General features: G+C 40.5%; 1 protein-coding gene across 2 annotated transcripts in view; it reads left to right on the forward strand.

Annotated features, from left to right (window-relative positions):
- The window catches only part of LOC122565210 (polymeric immunoglobulin receptor-like), a 168,614-nt gene that overhangs the window by 117,851 nt on the left and 30,172 nt on the right, over nucleotides 1–20,591 (forward strand). For both annotated transcript variants that reach the window (XM_087974883.1, XM_087974876.1), the window contains 2 exons: nucleotides 5,351–5,704; nucleotides 10,543–10,926. In XM_087974883.1, coding sequence (XP_087831009.1) covers nucleotides 5,351–5,704; nucleotides 10,543–10,926 — 738 coding nt within the window. The remainder of the gene's footprint in view (nucleotides 1–5,350; nucleotides 5,705–10,542; nucleotides 10,927–20,591) is intronic.

A 20,591-nucleotide genomic window follows, 5' to 3' on the forward strand; every position in this document is an offset into this window, starting at 1 on the left:
TTCTTGAACAGTATATTGATAATACAGCTTGAGAAGGGACCATACTGGACCTTGTTTTGGCTTCAAAGTTTGTGCGAAGATTTGTAGCTCAGGTGCTCGTTGTTGTGGTTCGGTTTGCCGAGCTGGAAGTTTTTGGTGCAAACGTTTCGTCCCCTGGCTAGGCGACATCATCAGTGCTTGGGAGCCTCCTGCGAAGCGCTTCTTTGATGTTTCCTCCGGTGTTTATAGTGGTCTGTCCCTGCCGCTTCCGGTTGTCAGTTTCAGCTGTCCGCTGTAGTGTTTGGTATATTGGGTCCAGGTCGATGTGTTTGTTGATGGAGTTTGTGGATGAATGTTTTGGCTAATGAGCCTGGCCAGGTGACTGACTATTCAGCGGGAGAGCATTTTGGTAACAGTGATTACAACTCCTTGTGATTTAAGATAGCTATGAACAATGATAAGTCAGGACCTTGTGAAAAGGTACTAAATTGAGGGAGGGCAAATTACATCAGTATTCAGCAGGAGCTAGGGAGTGTTAATTAGCAGGAGCTGTTGTCAGGCATGTCTACATTTGACACATGGGAACCTGTTTAAAGACCTGCTGGGGAGAGTTGAAGACCAGCATATTCCAGTAAGGAGGAAGGATAAGGATAGCAAGAAAAGAGACCATTGGATAACAAGAGAAGCTGTGAATTTAGTCAAAAAGGAAAAAAGAAACATATTAAGGTTTAGGAAGCTAAAATCGGACAGAACCCATGAGGAATATAAGGAAAGCAAGAAATTAGGAGAGCAAAAGGGGCCAAGAAATTACTTTGGTAAGTAGGGTTAAAGAGAATCCCATGGCATTTTATAGCTACATTAAAAACAAGAGGATAACAATGGAGAAGGTAGGACCACTCAAAGATAAAGGAGGGGACTTGTGCTTGAAAACAGAGAATGTGATGAGACTTTAAATAAGCATGTTGCATCAGTATTCACCCAGGAAAGGGATATGGAGGATGGTGAGATTTGTGTGGAGAGTGCTAATATGCTAGGGCATTTTGAAATCTAGGAAGAAGAACATCTCTTGAAGAACATTAAGGTGGATAACTCTCCAAAGCCTGATGGTATCTACCCCAGGTTATTGAGAGAGGCAAGAGAGAAGATTGCTGGGACCTTGACCGAGATCTTTATATCCTTGCTAGCCACTGAATAGCTCCTGGAGGACTGACAGGTCACGAAGGTTGTTCCTCTGTTCAAGAAGGGAAATAGGAATAATATAGGAAACTACAGACCAATGAATCTCACATCATTTGTTGGGAAGCTATTGGAGAGAATTCTTAGAAATAGAATTGATGCATATTTGGAAAGGCATGGCCTATTTATGAAAAATCAGGTCATGTTTTACTAACTGGATTGAGTTTTTTGAAGAGGTGATGAAGGTGATTGATGAAGGTAGAGCAGTGGATATTGTTTACATGAATTAAGATGCATGGGATTCACGGTGACCTGGCCATGTCGATTCAGAATTGGCTTGTCAAATGAAGACAGAGGGTAGTGGTAGAAGGTTGTTTTTCAGGCTGAATGTCTGTAACTAGTGGAGTTCCACAGAGATCCATGCTGGGACTTCTGCTGTTTGTGGTACGTATACAAATGGCTTTGAAGAAAATGTAGATGGGTGGGTTAACAAGTTTGCAGATGATACAAAGGTTGGTGGAGTTATGGATAGTGTAGAATGTTGTCAAAGGATACAGTAGGATGTAGATCAGTTGCAGATATGGGCAGAGAAATGGCAGATGGAATTTAATCCAGGTAGGTGTGACTACACTTTGGGAAATCAAATGTAAATGTACAGAAGGATGTTGTGATTGTGAAGTCCATAGCTCCCTGAAAATAGCCATACAAGTTGATCGGTTGGTAAAAAAGACATATGGCATGCTTTCCTTTATGGGATAGGATCCTCTGAGTACAAGAGTCAGAATGTCATGCTGCAGCTTTATAAGACTTTGATTTTAGATTACTTACAGTGTGGAAACAGGCCCTTCAGCCCAACCTGACCCACCATCCACCCACACCTAACACTACAGGCAATTTAGTATGGCCAATTCACCTAACCTGCAAATTTTTGTACTGTAGCAAACCCACACAGACAGTCTGCCTGAGGTGGGAATTGAACCCGGGTCTCTGGCAATCTGAGGCAGCAGTGCTAACCACTGTGCCACCGTGCCACACACTTAGAGCTAGGCCACACTTAGAGTATTGCTTTCAGTTCTGTTGCCAGGTTACAGGAAGGATGTGGAGGCTTTGGAGAGGGTGCAGATGATGTGTATTTGCTGCTGATTTTCACCATGATGGTAGAGGTCATTAGTTTAGAAAGTGTTGATGGAGGAAGTGTTGGTGCCTTACTGCAATGTATTTTGTAGTAACTTTTATTCCCACAATGGTGTTAGGATCAGAGTTCCAGAATTTTGACCCCGTGACCATAACAGAGCAGCAATATATTTTCTTGCATTCTTCCATGCAAGTGGGGAGTATTCCATCATACTCCTGACTGATCAATAGGCCTTAATATGTTAATTTACAGGATACCTAGTCTCTGACCTGTTCTTGTAGCCACAGTTTCATTCACATTGCTGGGTTCACTTCTTGTCCAGAACTGAGTGAGCCATTCACGGGGCAGTTAAGAGTCAACCACATTACTGCAGGAATGATAGCAGATCTCCCTCCCTAAAAGACATGCATGGCCCAGATGGGTTTTCTTTTATGAGGTTGGAAACATGTTCATTATGCAATTAGTTTTTAGTTCCAGAGATTTTCAATTGAAATTTCACAATCTGCTGAGGATTGGAATAATTCACTAGGACATTAACTTCGGGAGAAGGCAGCTCCCCTCATTTTCACCTCAGCCACTAGATAGAGAAGATAGCAACACTGAGACTCTCAGCCAATGTGAGCTGAAGGTTCCTTCACCCTGAGACATGCTCATCCAATGAGGGTTCAGAACATAGAAGGTAGAACTGTACAACACAGGAATGGGCCCTTTGGCCCACATTATTGTGCCAAACATGACACAAAATGAATCTAATCCTTTCAGCATGCTATTGGTTCATACCCTCCATTTCTTGTGTATTCACGTACTTACGTAAAAGTCTCTTAAATGCCTGTTGTACCTGCCTCCACCACCACCCTGGCTGTGCATCCTGACTTGGAACTATATTTATCTTGCAATTGTTCAAAGGGATGTGAGCATCACATGCTCAGTCAGCATTCATTAGCCATCCTTAATTGCCCTGGAGAAGAGAATGGTGAGCGGCCTTCTTGAACTGCTATATTTCATCATGATGCAGTTGTTAAAAAAGTTCCAGGACTTTGCCCCAGTGATACTGACAGGATGGTGAAATACTTCCAAATCAGGATGGTGCATGTCTTGGAGGAAAGCTTGTAGATGGTGATGTTCTTCATCCCATGTTGGTCAGTGAACATCCATCCCCACTTCTAACCTTTTGATGGAGGGAACATCATTGATGAAGCAGTTGAAGATGGTTGGGCCTAGGATACTACCCTGAAGAACTTCTGCAGATAGATCCTGGAGCTGAGATGACCGACCTCCAAAAACCAAAACCATCTTCCTGTGTGCCAGGTATGACTCAAACCAGTCGAAGATTCTTCCTCAATTCCCATTGAGTTCAGTTTTGCTCAGGATCCTTGATGTTAAGGGCAGTCACTCACATTTTCCATCACTTTACTGATGATTGAGGGTGCACTGAAAGAGAAGTAATTGGCCTGATCAGACTCACTTCGCATTTTGTGTACAGGACATACCCAGGCAACTTTCCAAATTGTTGGGGAAATCCCACTGTTGCAACTGTACTAAACCAGCTAGTACAGCAATTGTCCACCACCATTCAGGACAGCTGAGCCATTTGATCCATTGGTTATGGGATGGCTCTATTGTGTGGTGTTTCTGGCTATTTGACAAGCAAGAAGTCCTGAAGGTTCTAGTTTCAGCGTGTGGGCCTCACATTTTTAGGTTTGCCTGATGTTGCTCACAGCATACTCACCTGAACTCTTCACTGATCTCCCAGCCTGATGGGAATGGTGGAGTGAGGAGTTAACATGGATCAGAAGGTTACCGATTGTAGTTCCATGGGTTAACAATGTTATCTTTAAGTTGGGGACTTCATGTTGGGGACTCCCAGGGTAATCCCCTCCCAAATGTATATCACAGTGCCTCAATTTCTTCCAGATGTGTCCTGCCAATGGGACAGGATATATCCAGGAATGGCATGGTAGTGCCTGAGACATTGTGAGTTATGATTCCATGAGTTTGCCTACACGAAGCTGTTAGTTGAACAGTCTGTGAGACAGCTCATCCACTTTTTGCACTGGCTTCCAAATGTTAATGAGGAGGATGTTAATGAAAAGGATTTTACAGGATTGACACGGCTCTCATTGTTTTTGCTGCCTCACTCAATACAGAGTAGTCTGGTTCCATTCTTACCATATTGCCATTCCTTCAGTATTGTTTGGTCAAAATACTGGAGCTCCATCCCTAAACATTACTGCAGATAACCCCTATGCCTCAGGGCTGCAGCATTTCAAGACGACAGCTTCTCCTTGATACTCAAGATGGACAATAAATACACATAATCTGAGTCAGCGACAACCATGACCAAATAAAACATATTAAAGGAGACATTACTGAAATAAAGAAGGGTCTGAGAAGACTTGACCAGACAGATTTTGAGAGGATATTTGCTCTTGTGAGCAAAAGATGAACAGGTTTGAAATTAAGGGTTACTGTTAAAAGTAGGGAATGAGGAAGCAGTCCATCTCTCAACTCACCTTTAAAGTTCAAGCAGCGAAGAGTCACATGGTTGAATTATCCCACCACCTGCACCCAAAATACTGAGACAAGTTTAGAAAAATGTAATCTGAACTATGAGTTTAAATTAACCTGTGTTTATTTCAAAGGTTGCAGGTTAGAGCTGGTGAATGGTCACATTAGGAATGACACCAGGGGGTTCTCCTTCACATAGAGCATGATCAATATTTTGAATGTTATTGCTGGACAGAGTTTTTGGGAAAGGCTATAAAATAGTTGACCTTATTTAAAGAATATTAACTTTGAGCAATGGATGAAGGGTTCTGCATGAATGAATTTGGGAGGGTTCAATGGATTTCCTGATCTTCAAGTATCTTGTGATCAAGATCCTTAAATTGAGAAGTGGGGAGACATTTTGATCAGGGTGACTATTGGAGGGGAATGTCTTGGATAGACCTGTTAGAGATATGAGTGGAGTTTGAATTGTTCATTTTATTGTGGAGTTGAAGGGAATGTAATAAATTTAATCTCTGACTTCATCCATTCTGATGTTTGTTCTATCCTCAGCATCTCAGGGAGATGTCCCAGTGGTGAATGGGACAGTGGGAGATTCAGTTACTTTACCCTGTTCCTTCAGGATCATGGGCCATCTCAACCTGAGTACTGTTACCTGGATGAGGAAGGAGCCCTATCAACGCATTGTTACATTTACAGTCCAACCACAAAGAAATTGGATAACTGTAAATGGTGGAAATCGATATGAGCTAATCGGGAATCCAAAGGAGGGAAACGCCTCGACCAGGATAAACCAGCTGAGTGTGAGGGACAATCATACTTACCTGTGTGTGGTGGAATACATATCATTACAAGAGGATATTCAGTGTCTGATCCAGAAAGAGAGTCGGGTGCATGTCATACCCGGTAAGAAGCCATTCACACATTGTTCCATCTGTACAGGGCGTGATAAGAATGTAAAAGATTCTGTGAACTTTCTTGTGATTTGATTTTCTGATGAAAGGTCATTGAACTAAGATGTTAACCTTTTCTCTCCACAGGTGTTATCTGGCCTGCTAAGTATTTACAGCATTTTGATTCGTTTTTCCAAACTTCCAGCATCTTGCTTTTGTGTTTTGCATTTGATTTTTAAAATGTTTAATGTAGTTTGCTGTGCTGATCTTTTAAGGTGCACTCTGATATCAGTATGGAAAGACTTTGACACACTCAGAACATTCAATTCAATCTCCAATCCACCTAAAGTTATACTGATATTGAGATCATCTCCTCAAGCAGGAGGTTGCAATGGTCTAATGTGTCCCTCTTGGTTACAATGAAAGTGTTAACACCTTCATCTGGAATCGTTCCTTCAATGCAAGTTTTTCACTGCACTCATTGACTCCACATGACAATAAAAGCTATTTTACTGCCAAACAAAGTCTATGCCAACCATAATTGCAAACCAAACTAGTTCCATCTGCCTGTAATTGGCCATATCCCTCCAATTTATTCCACCAAATTTGATATCATTCAAAATTTACAAACCATGCTTTGTCTATTCTCATTCACATCATTTATATAAATGTCAAGCAAATGTGGACCCAGCATCGATCCCTGTGGAACACTACTGGTCACAGGCCTCCAATCCAAACTAGTCTCATCTGCATACAACTGGCCATATCCTTCCAAACATTTCTTCTTCGTGTACTTATATAAATGGCTTTTAAATGTTGTAACTGTACCCACATCCATCAATTCCTCAGGAAATTAGTTCCACACATGAGCCAATGCCTATATAAAAAAAGTTTGCCCCTCATGTCTTTTTAAAATTTTTCTCCTCTCACCTGAAAGTCTTGAAATGCCCCACCCTAGGGAAAGAACACCTGCCATTCACCTTAACTATATCCCTCATAATTTTATAAACCTCTGTAACATCCTATGCTCCAGTGAAAAAAGTCCCAATGTAGTCAGCCTCTCTTTATTGCTGAAACACTCCATTCCCAGCAACATCCTGGTAAATCTCTGCAAAACATTCTCCAGCTTAATAATATCCATCCTATGACAGGGTAACCAGAACTCGACAGTACTCATGAAGAGGCTTCACCGACATTCTGTTCAACCTCAGCATAACGTCCCAACTCCTATACTCAAACATCTGAACAATGAAGACAAGCATGCTAAATACCTTCTTAACCATTCTATCTATATGTGATGCAAACTTCACAGAATTATGAACCTGAAAGCCAAGGTCTCTCTCTGTTCTACAAAACTACTGAAGGCCCTACTTTTAATTGTATAAGTGTTGCCTTTGCTTGTTTTACCAAAATGCAATACATCACATTTACCCAAATTAAATTCCATCTGCCACCCTTTAGCCCATTGACCCGATTGAGCAAGATCTCTCCATAATCTCGGATAACCTTCTTCACTGTCCGATGGACCACCATTTTTGGTGTCATTCACATCTTACTGACTGTGCTTTCTATATTCTCATCTACATCATTTATATAAATGACAAACAAAAGTGGACCCAGCACCGATCCCTGTGGAACACTGTCAGTCACAGGCTTCCAGTCTGAAAAATAGCCCTCCACAGTCAGTTTCTGTCTTCTGCCATTAAGCCAACTTTTTATCCAGTTGTCAAGCTCATCCTGAATCCCACATGATCTAACTTTTCTCATTAGTCTAACATGTGGAACCTTGTCAAAGGCTTTATGAAAGTCTAAGTAAACAATGTCTACTGCTCTGCCCTCATCAATCTTCTTGTTTATTTCTTCAAGAAACTCAGTCAAGTTTGTGAGACATGATTTCTGTCAGACAAAACCATGCTGACTATCCCTAATTATTCTTTGCCTCTCCACATAAATTCAATCTTTCAGAATTACTTCTGACAACCTACCTACCACTGACGTCAGACTCACGTTTCTGTAATTCCCTGGCTTCTCCTTACATTCCCTCTTAAATAAAGGCATGACATTTGCCACTCCCCAGTCATTCAGCACCCCAACAGAATTTTTTAGGTGATACAAATATTTCTGCAAAGGAACCCGCAATTATTCTTTATATTGTGCAGGTGATTCATTTGAACTCAGTTGTTTACATCTAAGGTATGATTCATTTTTATACTTGACGAGAACCTCAACATTTTTATTCATCCATTGTTATCTTATCCTACCATCCTTACTTTTAAATCTAACAGGAACATAAAGACTCGAAACTATTAGTGTCAACTCGTTATCACACATTTGGAAGCCTCCCACTTATCAGACGTCCCTTTACCTGTGAACACTCTACTCCACTCAAATTTTGTCTCAAACAATTAAAATTTTCCTTACTCCAATTAAAAACTTTAATTTTTAAAGAAGGCTTAGCCTTTTCCATAACTATGTTAAAACAAATAGAATTATGATCACTTTAGCCTAAGTGTCCCCCTGCTATCATTTCAATTACTTCTCTGTCTTATTACACAAGAGAAGGTCAAGTTTTGCACTTCCTGAGTTTTTCAGAAATATCTTCTCTACTTACAACAGTAATATTTTCCTCAAGCTAAACCAAATTCCTCCTCCTCTTTTGCTTCTTTTTCTATACTTCTGATAGTATCTAAAACCCAGAACATTGAGCAGCGAGTCCTGTCCGTCCCTTAGCCAAGTTTCTGTAATACATATATCATCCCAATCCCATGTTCTCATACATGCCCCGAGTTCATCAGTCTTACCTGTAAGATCCCTTGCATTGAAGTAAATTTAGTTTAATTCTTCAGACTTACTTTGTTCTCTGACTTGCTCTAGTCTGTCTTTTCAAATTAATTTGGTTTTTGTTTGCAGATTCAAAACCATTCTCATCTTTCTTTCTATTTACTCTGCTGCTTCGGATCCCTCCACCTAGAAACAAAATCCCAGTAATCCAAGAATCTGATTCCCTGAACATTACACCATTTCTTCAGTCTTTTCTCCTTTATCCTTTTTTCCCTCACTTGAGCTTAGCACTGGGAGTAAACCAAAGATTCTACTTTTGAGGATCTGTTTTTATAATCTTCTACCTAACCTCTTATATTCACTCTGTAAAGCCTTAATTTTTTCCTAACTGCGCCTTTCCTATCAATGTACACAATAACTTCCGCTTTTACATTCCCCCCTTTCTTGATATCGGGAAAGCAACATTCTATCCTAGATTCATGTTCACTGCTTCAGAACCTCCTGTCTGTGCCCTTGACAGGACAGTCCCCTTTAACAAATATTCTTTTAAATTTTATCAAACCCACCAAACATAAAATTCATTCTTAGTGCCCAAGATCTGACTGTCTCTTCTATATTCCTCTAGAAGACTATCCTTTCAATAGATCCCAAAACTCAATATCTCTTTGGGAGAGATATACCAACGGAAGACTTCTGAACTACCCTTTTGCCTTTCCTGACAGTCATCCATCTGACTGATCCTGATGTGTTATGACTTCTCTCAATCTACAAGCCACCTAACTCTGTGTCTCTTGTATGCCCTCAATGTCATGAAGCTGAAAAAGAGGCAACTTACAATAGCTTATATATAAATTAGACTAAACATGCAAAAAATAAGAGCATATAAATCTGAATAAAAATCAAATGTATAAACCTTCAATAAATTCACCCACTTAGCTGAACAAATGAATAATGACTCCTGCTCAAACCGCCCAGCAGATAGCTTTCAATCTTCTGATGAAAAAATCTCACCTGTCAGCCTCTCCAAAAACTCTGTAAACACAGCTGCTGAATGGGGAAAACATCTAGAGCCTACAGACAGAAAGCAGCCATCTCTCCCACTCCCGCATCACCATGGAGATAAGGATGGAAAAAACTGAGAGAGCTGAAAAAAAAGATAAGCAAAGATAGTTCACCTGATTACTCATTGAATTTCAAGGACAACTGTCACAGCACAGAGAGCAGCATTGCATCATGGCAAAAAACCACACGGACAGTGACAGAGAAAGATTTTTCCATCTTGTGGTCAGTTCTTTGATTTTCAGAATTTTATTTACCCTGCCTATATTATTTTTTTTCATTCTTGGTAGAAATATAAACTGTTTATCTTTTCTCTGTCTTAATTGTGATGAGTCTGTGTTTGTTGGTGGGGTGGGGGTCAGGGGTCACTGCAGTTATGACTGTAAATTAATTGATGGAATTATTTTAACTGAAGATTGCTGATGTGGTTCCCTACTGTTCTGAGTAGCGACCTGTCAGGCAGTTTGGGTGTTGGTGACTTCATTGGGATTCTAGTACATTTGTACAGTTACTGACAATGAGTGGAAGAGCAGGACACGGTTATTGACACACTATTCCCTGTTTAGTCATGACATTCATTGTCCTGGTTTTGTGCAACTGAGTGTCTCCCTTGGGCATTTCTGAGGACATTTTAGGGTCAAATCTGTTGCTGTGGGACTGGAGTCACAAGTAGGCCAGACCACATAAGAATGGCATTTCTCTGCTCTAAAAATTATCAGTCGACCAGATGGATTTTTTCCAAAAATTGATAATGGTTTCATGGTTACCATTTAATTCCAAATGAAATAACTGAATTGAAATTCCAGCAGCTGCCATGGTGGGTACTGAAACTCTGTCCCAGTATCCGGGATTGCTTATGAATAGACATTACAACTGCCTCTCATTATACATGCCAATCCTGTTTCAACTAAATAACAGACTCAGATCAAAGTCTCAGAGTTTCAGTTCTGCACGCTGATATCCTTCCCAGTGCTGTGTTCACATCCCCTGCCTCTTTCTCTCCCTTGACAGAGGATTCTGATAAAGGTTGGTCAATGACAGTCGCAGATGGAGTGAGAGCTGAGGAAGGAGGAACCGCTGTCTTACCCTGCAGCTTCACCCACCCTGACACTAATCTCACACTCACCGGCTCTGTGATATGGATTAAATCTGACACAGGTGTTATCTTTAAGTGTACATATTCTGAAACAGACCATTCCCAGGGTGAGCTGTGTGAGAATGTGACACAGCGAGACAGTGGGAATCGATTCAGATTCGTGGGGAATCTCAGCAACAATGACATCTCAATAATGATGGAGGGACTGCGCCAGGAGGATGCTGGTCCCTATCTGTGTCGTGTGGAGCTCAACATTGGCAGTTTTCAAACACAGTCTCCAACAAAGCTGGAAATTGAAGGTAACAAAGAATGTTTGAGTGTTGTCTCTGCCCTCACAGCTCAATGAAGAGCGGCTCCACCTGGAGCATTCAGATTGGTTCCTTGGCTCTTTCAGTTGGTCTGAGGCAGGAGGCAGTCAGAGGGGAGCGAGCAAGAGGGAGAGAGATGAGGCTGGGATTTATAGACCATTTCTGAAACCACCCACATCCTCTCATGCACCCACTCATTTGCCATCTTTGTACAGGCTTCAGTGGTCTGTGATAGGAAGCAGACAGAACATTACCAAGGATCCATGCTTCAAGATCCCTCCCGCCTCCACACTCCCTGTGGGCAATGTAGAATCCAGGATGCAGTTTTAAAGGATGTATCTCGAAAAAGGAAGCTAGCGGTCTGTATGCATCGGTGTTTGAAGATGTCAGGACATATTACGAGAGTGATTGGAAAAAAAATGGGATTCACAGGCTTCAAAAATGAGGTGTTGAGAACTGAGGCAGCTGGAGCATTGTAGAAGGCCAGTCAGCCCATTGAGCCTGTTCCACCTTTCAATAGTGAGTGTACTGATAAACGTCAAATTACACTTCACTGATTTTTCTCCACAACTGATTCCCATACTGAATAAACTTGGTCTCTCTCAACCCTGACTATACTTAAGGACTCAACATTAACTGTTGTCTGTGGCACAGAGGTCCAAATATTCATTACCTTCTTGGAGACGACATTCTTCTTGTCTTAAATGTGCAATCTGTCATGGTCCAGGCCAGATCACTTCTAAACATTTCAAGAAAATAACCCAGACCCTAACTCTGCCTATTGTATAGGTGTATCGTAGATATTCCAGGAGGGACGCAGGTGGTTGAACCACATAGTTTTAAGCAAAATAGAATTTAATTTCAAGAGTACAGAATTTCAAGAGAGCAGAAGACCGAATAACTTAACCTATCCAAAACCCCAACAGATTATCCCAAGTTCATGATGCTGTTCCAAATACTTACTACAATCCCCATAAACACCCATTGGCACAAAAGTTAAAGTCAAGCACAGGGTCTTAGAGAGAGAGAGAGAGAGGACCAGCCTGGACCTGTTTCTTTGAGTCCAGCAGCTTTTTCAATACTACTGCTAAAAACGAAACCAAACCAGAGAGGCTGAGTTGGGAGAACTGGCCACTCCCCTTTCATTGTACAAGTGTTTTTTTTTAACTTGAAAAGCTTCTGCTTGAGGCAATATCTGTTAGCTATAATCAAAATGACCCTGAATCTCTTCAAACACAGACCTTTCAGAGTTTGTGTCTTTTACGACCTCACTGAAAAAAAGACAAGGACAACATAACCTTGTTAAAGGAGTAGCATTGTCATAAACCCATCATTCTGCCATCATTCTGAGATTATACCCTCTGTTCCTAGACTCTCCTACAAGGTCAACAATCATTCTGCACCTACCCAGTCAAATACGCAAAGAATCTTTTATGTTTCAATGAAGTCACTTCTCAGTCTTCTGTATTCCAATAAGTACAGACCCAATCTTCTCAGACTCTTTCCTCCATTCTTGGCATCAAATTAGTGAAACTTATCTGCCAGTTTAACTTTCCTTTGAAAAGGGACCAAAACTATTCACAGTATTCCAGCACTTAGCAAAACCTCCTTACTTTTACATTCCATTCCTTTTGAAACAAAGGTCAACATTCCCATTTAGCTTACCTACTACCTGCTTGTATGTTCTTGTGATTCATGAAACTCCCAAATCCCTCTGTTCTGTCACCTTCTGCAGGCTTTCTCTGTTTCAATAATATTCAGCTCCTCTTTTCTTCCATCCAAAATGCATAACCTCACATTTTCTATGTTACATTTCACATGCCAAGTGTTTCCCACTCATTTAATCTGTCTATATCTCTCTGTGGCTACTTTGTTTTATTCTCATTACTTGCCTTCTTGCCTACTTTTTTGTCATCAGCAAACATGGCTACAGTTTGTTCACTTATCTCATCCAAGTCATTAACAAATGTTGGAAATAAATGTGGTTCTAGCACAGATCCTTGTGGCACACTGCTAATTACAGGTTGCTGGCCTGAAACCACCCCCGATCCCAACACTCTGTTTTCTATTAGTTAGTCAATCCTCTATCCATTCTAATATACTACTACCAGCACTATTGAATCTAATCTTATTAGGGAGTTTAATGTTTTGCTCCTTGTGAAATGTTTTCTGAAAATCCAAACATATAATATCCACTGATTCCCCTTTATGTCTCCAGCTTGTAACCACCTCAAAGAATTCAAGTAAATTTGTAAGGCATAATTTCCTTCTCGTGAAGTTGTGCTGACTCTACTTGATCGTAATATCCATTTCTACATGCCCAATGATTATAACCTTAATAATAGACTCCAACATTTTCACAATAACAGGCTTTAACTAACTGGTCTATGGTTACCTGTTTTATTTTTTATCTCCTTTACTTTAAAAACAAAGATGTTGTATTGGTAGAGTTCCAATTCTCTAGCACCTTCCCAGAATCTATTGCTTCTGGAAGGTTGGTACCCATGCATCTATTGTCTCTATAGCCACTTCCTTTAATATCCCAGGATGCTTCGCATCAAGTCCAGGAGCCCACTTTGTCCTTAACACCATTACTTTCCCTAAGACTTCTTCCTCTCATGATAGTGGTTGTATTTTATTTTTTTTTAACAGCTTGAATATTTATTAAAATTGGGACAAAATTAATGTCTTCCACTGTGAAAACGCCTCTGCAATTTCTTCGTTCCCCATTATCATTTCCCACACTTATCCTTTGAGGGCCTTATGTTCACTCGAGCTTTTTTCTTCCTTTTTATTGATTTAAAGTAAGTCTTGCTCTCCGTTTTGATATTACTTGCTAGTTTACCCGCAAAGTGTATTCATTCCTGCTTTATTATTTTTCCATCATCTTTTGTTGGTTGTTAAAATTTTCCCAATTCTCTGGTTTACCATGAATGTTTATTATGTTGTACGTTTCTTCTTCCAACCTGATGCTATACTTAACTTCTCTCATTAATCTTGATTGTCTTATCAACTTCCTAGAATGCTTCTCCTCACTGGATAACATCCTTTGCGGTGAGCCATGAGCTATTTCCTTAAAAGCCTGTCATTGTTCCTTCGCCATTTTTACTGCTAAACTTCTTCTGCAGCCAGCTCCATGGAGTTCTGTCCTCATTCATTTATAATTACCCTTTTATAAGCCAAGCACAGTTACTTCCAACCTAACTTTCTCCCTTTCAAACTGAACACTAAATTCTCACATATTATGGTCACTGTTTTCAGGGTATCTTTCACTCTGGCATCATTGACTAAACCTGAATCATGATACATCACCAAATCCAAAATAGCCTCATCACTTGATGGATCCACAACATATTGAACTCAGAAACTGTCTTGAATATGTTCAATGAATTCTTCTTTATGGCTTCCTCTGCTAATCTGATTATCCCAATGTGCATGATTAATGTACTACCTTTGTTACATGCTCTTACTATCTCCTGACTTACTTCATTTCCCACCATATAGCTCCTGTTATGGAGCTTTTGGATTACTCCTATCTTATCTCCATTCATATGATGTGCTGACCTGACCAGCTGTGTTTTTCTAGCGCCACACTCTCGACATATTGTGTGCCGACCCATAGAATCATAGAATCAAACAGAACAGGAGAGGCCCTTTAGCTGCTGAGTGCCAACCAAGAAAAAAATCCCTAAATCTACACGTATCCCACTTTCCAGCAGTCGGGCTGGAGGGAGGTTTAATAAATCAAAATGAAATTAGAAAACAGAGGTGTGGGCTATTGAAGAAGCAAATGGAAGCAAATGGAAACTCAAATGAACACCTAAATACTTCTTTCTAACTCAAGCACCCTTTCAAGTAGTGAGTGCAGACTTTTATCACCCTCGATGTGAAATCATATCTCCCCAATTCTCCTCTTACACTCTATCTCTGACCTTAAATCTGTATTCACTGGTTACTGACCTCTTCACATGAAAAAAACACCTTCTGGCTTTGGGACTCATGATTGTAAGCTGGCCTGTCTCTCCACAATCCTCCAGAACATTTTCATCCTTGGAGCAGTTAATCTCATTGCTCCTCACCAGAAATTCCCTGAATCCTAAGGACAGTATGGGTCTGGTCTTGTCACCTTCCATGGCTTCTTTGGTTTTATCATTCATTCATAGAATGCAGTTGTTACTAGCCAGGTTGGCATTCATTGTCCATCCCTAAATGGCCAGAGGGCAATTCAGAGTCACTCATTGCTCTGCGTCTGGTGTCACATGTGGATCAACCACATAGGATAAACTATTTTTTTTCCCTGAGAGGTTATGGTCATCATGAGACTCTTAATTCCTGTTTTTTTTTTAAATGAAACTCCTTTTGTGCACTTTGAACATCATTCCCTGAAACATATCCTAAATGTCTAGATTTATAGCCACCTAATAATACCACTCGCTATTGCTTCCACATTATCAGCAGTTACTTGTTTTGAGTCTTAACGTTTCAGTACTATTGCTGACCACTAACCTTGTTCATGTCTATCTTCACTGTTTCAATAGGTGTTTTTTGTAGCATTAATCTTCCCTTTTGGCATCTCTTTGTGAACCACTCTGATCTGGTATAATTCATGGCATTTTTTTTGCAGCTTCTCCAGTCTTTGGGTTCAGCTGCCTCTGGCTTAGTACTGTTACTTATTGGGATGTAAGGTAGGGAGGCTTGGTGGGTTGTCATGGAGAACCAGTATTATGGACTTGGTGAGTTAAGTGACATTGACGTTGAGCTTTATTTGATTCTATACTGTTCAATGTGTAGGACATTGTTGTGATTCAATGGGGAGTGTCCCTGCTTTGAGAAGCTCTGAACATAGAACATAGAACATAGAACAAAACAGCACAGAACAGGCCCTTCGGCCCACAATATCGTGCCGAACATTTGTCCTAGCTTAAGCACCTATCCATGTACCTATCCAATTGCCGCTTAAAGGTCACCAATGATTCTGACTCTGCCACTCCCACAGGAAGCGCATTCCATGCCCCCACCACTCTCTGGGTAAAGAACCTACCCCTGACATCCCCCCTATACCTTCCACCCTTCACCTTAAATTTATGTCCCCTTGTAACACTCTGTTGTACCCAGGGAAAATGTCTCTGACTGTCTACTCTATCTATTCCCCTGATCATCTTATAAACCTCTATCAAGTCACCCCTAATCCTTCAATGTTCCAATGAGAAAAGGCCTAGCACACTCAACTTATCCTCGTACGACCTATTCTCCATTCCAGGCAACATCCTGGTAAATCTCCTCTGCACACTCTCCACATCTTTCCTAAAATGAGGCGACCAGAACTGCACACAGTACTCCAAATGTGGCCTTATCAAGGTCCTGTACAGCTGCAACATCACCTCACGACTCTTGAATTCAATCCCTCTGCTAATGAATGCTAATACACTATAGGCCTTCTTACAAGCTCTATCCATCTGAGGGGCAACATTCAAAGATCTATGAACATAGACCCCAAGATCTCTCTGCTCCTCCACCTTACTAAGAACCCTACCATTAACCCTGTATTCCACATTCTTATTTGTCCTTCCAAAATGGACAACCTCATACTTGACAGGGATGAACTCCATCCGCCATTCCTCAGCCCAGCTCTGCATCATATCTAAGTCCCTTTGCAGCCGACAACAGCCCTCCTCACTATCCACAACTCCACCAATCTTCGTATCGTCTGCAACTTTACTGACCCACCCTTCGACACCCTCTTCCAAGTCATTAATACAAATTACAAACAGCAGAGGACTCAGAACTGATCCCTGCGGAACTCCACTTGTAACTGGGCTCCAGGTTGAATATTTACCATCTACCACCACTCTCTGACTTCGACCAGTTAGCCAGTTCTCTATCCAACTGGCCAAACTTCCCACTATCCCATGCCTCCTGACTTTCCGCATAAGCCTACCTTGGGGAACCTTATCAAACCTCTGGGTTCAAGTCACATCAGGTTTGTCCTTCAATCTGTTCAGAGCCCTAACAGATGTTGTCATCATTAATGGACCTTACTTCACTAGATGACCCTATAACGGAAGTTGGGGAGTTAATTATACCACTTCATTACATAAGAAATGTTGTGATAACATAATCTTAAACTGCTGCCAATCATTAAATACTTCATCAGGATACAATGGGTTATTCCCATGATTTGTTAGACAGTCTGAAGCAGCAGAAAAGAAGTCAGATTTACAATAAAATAGCTCCTAGCAAATCAAAATATTCCCTTCAAATAAAACACATATCATTGTTTCATCAATCCTGTGTGTATCTGATATTTTTGCATTGAAGAGAAGAACATAACAAAGGGATAATCTGACAGAGATATTTCAAAGGTGCAATCTTTTGCTAGAGTGGACACACACAATATTTCCTCTTGTGGTTAAATGGACAACTGGAGAAATCAAAATAATGAGAGGTCATTAAATCATGGGGTTCAGAATGGATCTGGCCAAAAGGAAGATTTTATTGAGATTTTTAAAATCATGAATGATCAGAATTGTGTAGATAGAGACCGTACCCACTCATGAAAGGTCAGGATAGTATAGATAGAGAGAGAGGAGAAAGTGAGGTCTGCAGATGCTGGAGATCAGAGATGGAAATGTGTTGCTGGAAAAGCGCAGCAGGTCAGGCAGCATCTAGGGAACAGGAGAATCGACGTTTCGGGCATTAGCCCTTCTTCAGGAATTCTAGACAGAGAGAGACCATACCCATTCATGAAGGGTCAGAATTAGTGTAGATAGAGAAAGACCATACCCACTCATGAAAGGTGAGGATAGTGTAGATAGAGAAAGACCATACCCACTCATGAAGGGTCAGAATTAGTGCAGAAAGAGAGAGACCGTATCTACTCATGAAGGGTCAGGATAGTGTAGATAGAGGAATACCGTATCCACTCATGAAGTGATCAAGAATCAGAGGGCATAGTGTGATGGCAGTTTATAAAACACTATTATTCATTCAGAACTTGGATTCAAATGTGGAGGGAAAATAGACTTTAATTTTCAGTTCTGTGAAAGTGATTGTTTTTTTAAAGAAGAGGTCAGAAAGTGATCTGGAACAGTGAAGTAAAGACAACCTTCCTGAGGAAGTATGTCCATGTAGCTAAGTGATCTGGGGAGTTAATTGATGAGTATTTACAAATTTGAGTTTTATGGTCTGTCGGAACACATCATTAAGTATCACTAGTAGATTGAGTTTAGAAGAATAGAAGTCAAACCAGCAGACGTACATTTTTGAAAAGAACTTGTAGAAGTCTCCAGGTTTATAGTTGGAAAGCAATCTCCAGACCATCAGAGCTGAAAATTAGTCTGAAGCAATTTCAGGACTCCGAGCAGAAAGGCTAGAAAGAGTCACCGAATTAATTTATGTTAACATGTTTCACGGAGTCACAGAGATAATCCTATCTGGTGAATGTACAGAAAGTGAATTGAGTAAGCCATCCTTAAGTGAAGCAGACTGTAGTCCTCATCATCTGTATTACCCTCATCCATGTAGATAGTCACCTCTCTGAAAATTCAATTGAGTCCAATTCAATCCAATTCCTTTACAAAGCCATGCTAATTATCCTGGATTAATCCTTGCTTCTCCAAGCAGTGATTCATTCTGTCCCTCAGATTAGTTCCCAATAATTTCCCCACAACTGGCATGTAATTTCCTGGTTTATGACTACCACCTTTCTTGAATAATGGTACCACCTTAGCTGCCTTCAGTGCTCTGGCACCCCTCCTGTGGCCAGAGAGGATTTGAAAATTAATATCAGAGCCATTGCATTCTCTTCCCTTGCCCCAGGGACAGCCTGGGATACATCTCACCTGAGCCTGGGTTTTAGCCCCTTTCAAGACTGATAAAACTGCTACTTTTTGCACCTTCTACAGGCTACATTGTTCACATTTACCACAGACCCTTCCCCGATTTTTGTACCTGCATTGTGCTTCTCTCTATAGTGAATACAGATGTGAAATATTCATTTGAGACATTGTCGACAACTTTATCTCCATCCATGGACTGCCATTTTGATCTTAATGTGGCTATTCTTTCCCTGATTATTCTCTTGCCCCAATATACATATAATATTCCCTCTGATTTTCCTTAATATTATCAAACAGTGTTTTATCCTGTCCCATTTTACTCTCCTAAATTCTTCTGTAAGCGACCTTCTGTACTTTCTATACTCTGAGGCCATCCGGTATTTTCGGAGCTCAGTCCCTCCCAATAGCTTCCTTCTTTTCATTTTTCCAATCCTGTGCATCCAGAATCGCTTGACTTGTTGGTCCTCCCCATCACCTTCACCTTAAAAAGACATGTTGGCTCTAGACTCACCTTATGAATGTCTCTCTCTGCTCTGACATGGATTTTCCTGCAGGTACTGATTCCAATCTATCTCAGCCAGATACTGTCTTATTAAAATCAGCCTTCTCCTCAATCAGAACTTTGTCCTGATCATAATTACCTGAAATCTACCTAAGTCATAGTCACTGTTATTGAAATGCTCCTCAGTGACACATCAACGATCCTCAGGCTAGAATTCAATCCAGCATCACCCCTATCATGTAGAAATTTCTGTGTGCTGGTTTAAAATCTCTCCTGGACATATTTTAAGAATTCTGGCTGCTCTAAGCTTTCACTCTTTGTCAATCCAATTGAATGTGGGGGAAGATGATATCTGTTATTACCTTGTTACTTTTATAGTTCTCCAGGATTTGCCAACATATCTATCTTTCTACCTTACCCTGACTGTTTAGGAGTCTGTAATACATCCACAGCAAATGGATTGTCCCTGTTTTATAGGTATAGTGACATAGAGTCAGACAGCGCTGAAACAGCTATTGGTCCATCTCGTCCATGCTGACCAAAATTCCCAAATAGAACTATTCCCATTTGTGTGCATTTGCACCATATCCTTCCAAACTTTTCCTATTCCTGTACACATCCAAATGTCTTTTAAACCTTGTAACTATACCTGCATCCAGCACTTCCTCGGGCAGTTCATTCCACATACAAACCACCCTCTGTGTGAAAATATTTCCACCTAGGTCTCTTCTAAATCTTTTTCCTCTTGCCTAAAAAATATACACCCTACTTTGGAACTCCCACTCCCAAAGGAAAAGACCTTTGCTATTCTCTTTATCTATACCCCTCATGATGGTATAAACCTCGTGAATGATCACCTTGATAGGAATATACTATAGACCCTCCCAAAAGTTAGAGGGAAATTGAGGAGCAAATTTGCAGAGAAATTATAGATAAATGTAGGAACTATAGGGTTCTAATATCAGGAGATTTAAACTTTCCAAACATAGACTGGGACTGCCAAAATATTATGCATTTGGATAGTGAGAAATTTGTTCATTGTGTTCAAGAAAAAGGTATTTTCAATACGTAGAGGTAACTACTGGAGAAGAAATAAACATGACTTTCTCTTGGGAAATAAGTCAGGGCAAATGACTGAAGTGTTAATGGAGGAGCACTTTGGGGCCAGTGACCATAATTCTATTACTTTTTAAACAGTTATGGAAAAGGATATGGTTTATATAAAAGTTAAAATTCTTAATTGAAGTAAAACAAATTTTGTGATATGAGACAGGAACTTTCAAAAGTTGATTGGAGTCAACTATTCACATATAACT

Source organism: Chiloscyllium plagiosum, unplaced genomic scaffold (assembly GCF_037043375.1).
Source record: "Chiloscyllium plagiosum isolate Xiang-an unplaced genomic scaffold, Cpla_swu_hap1 HiC_scaffold_2, whole genome shotgun sequence".
Classification (NCBI taxonomy): Eukaryota; Metazoa; Chordata; class Chondrichthyes; order Orectolobiformes; family Hemiscylliidae; genus Chiloscyllium; species Chiloscyllium plagiosum.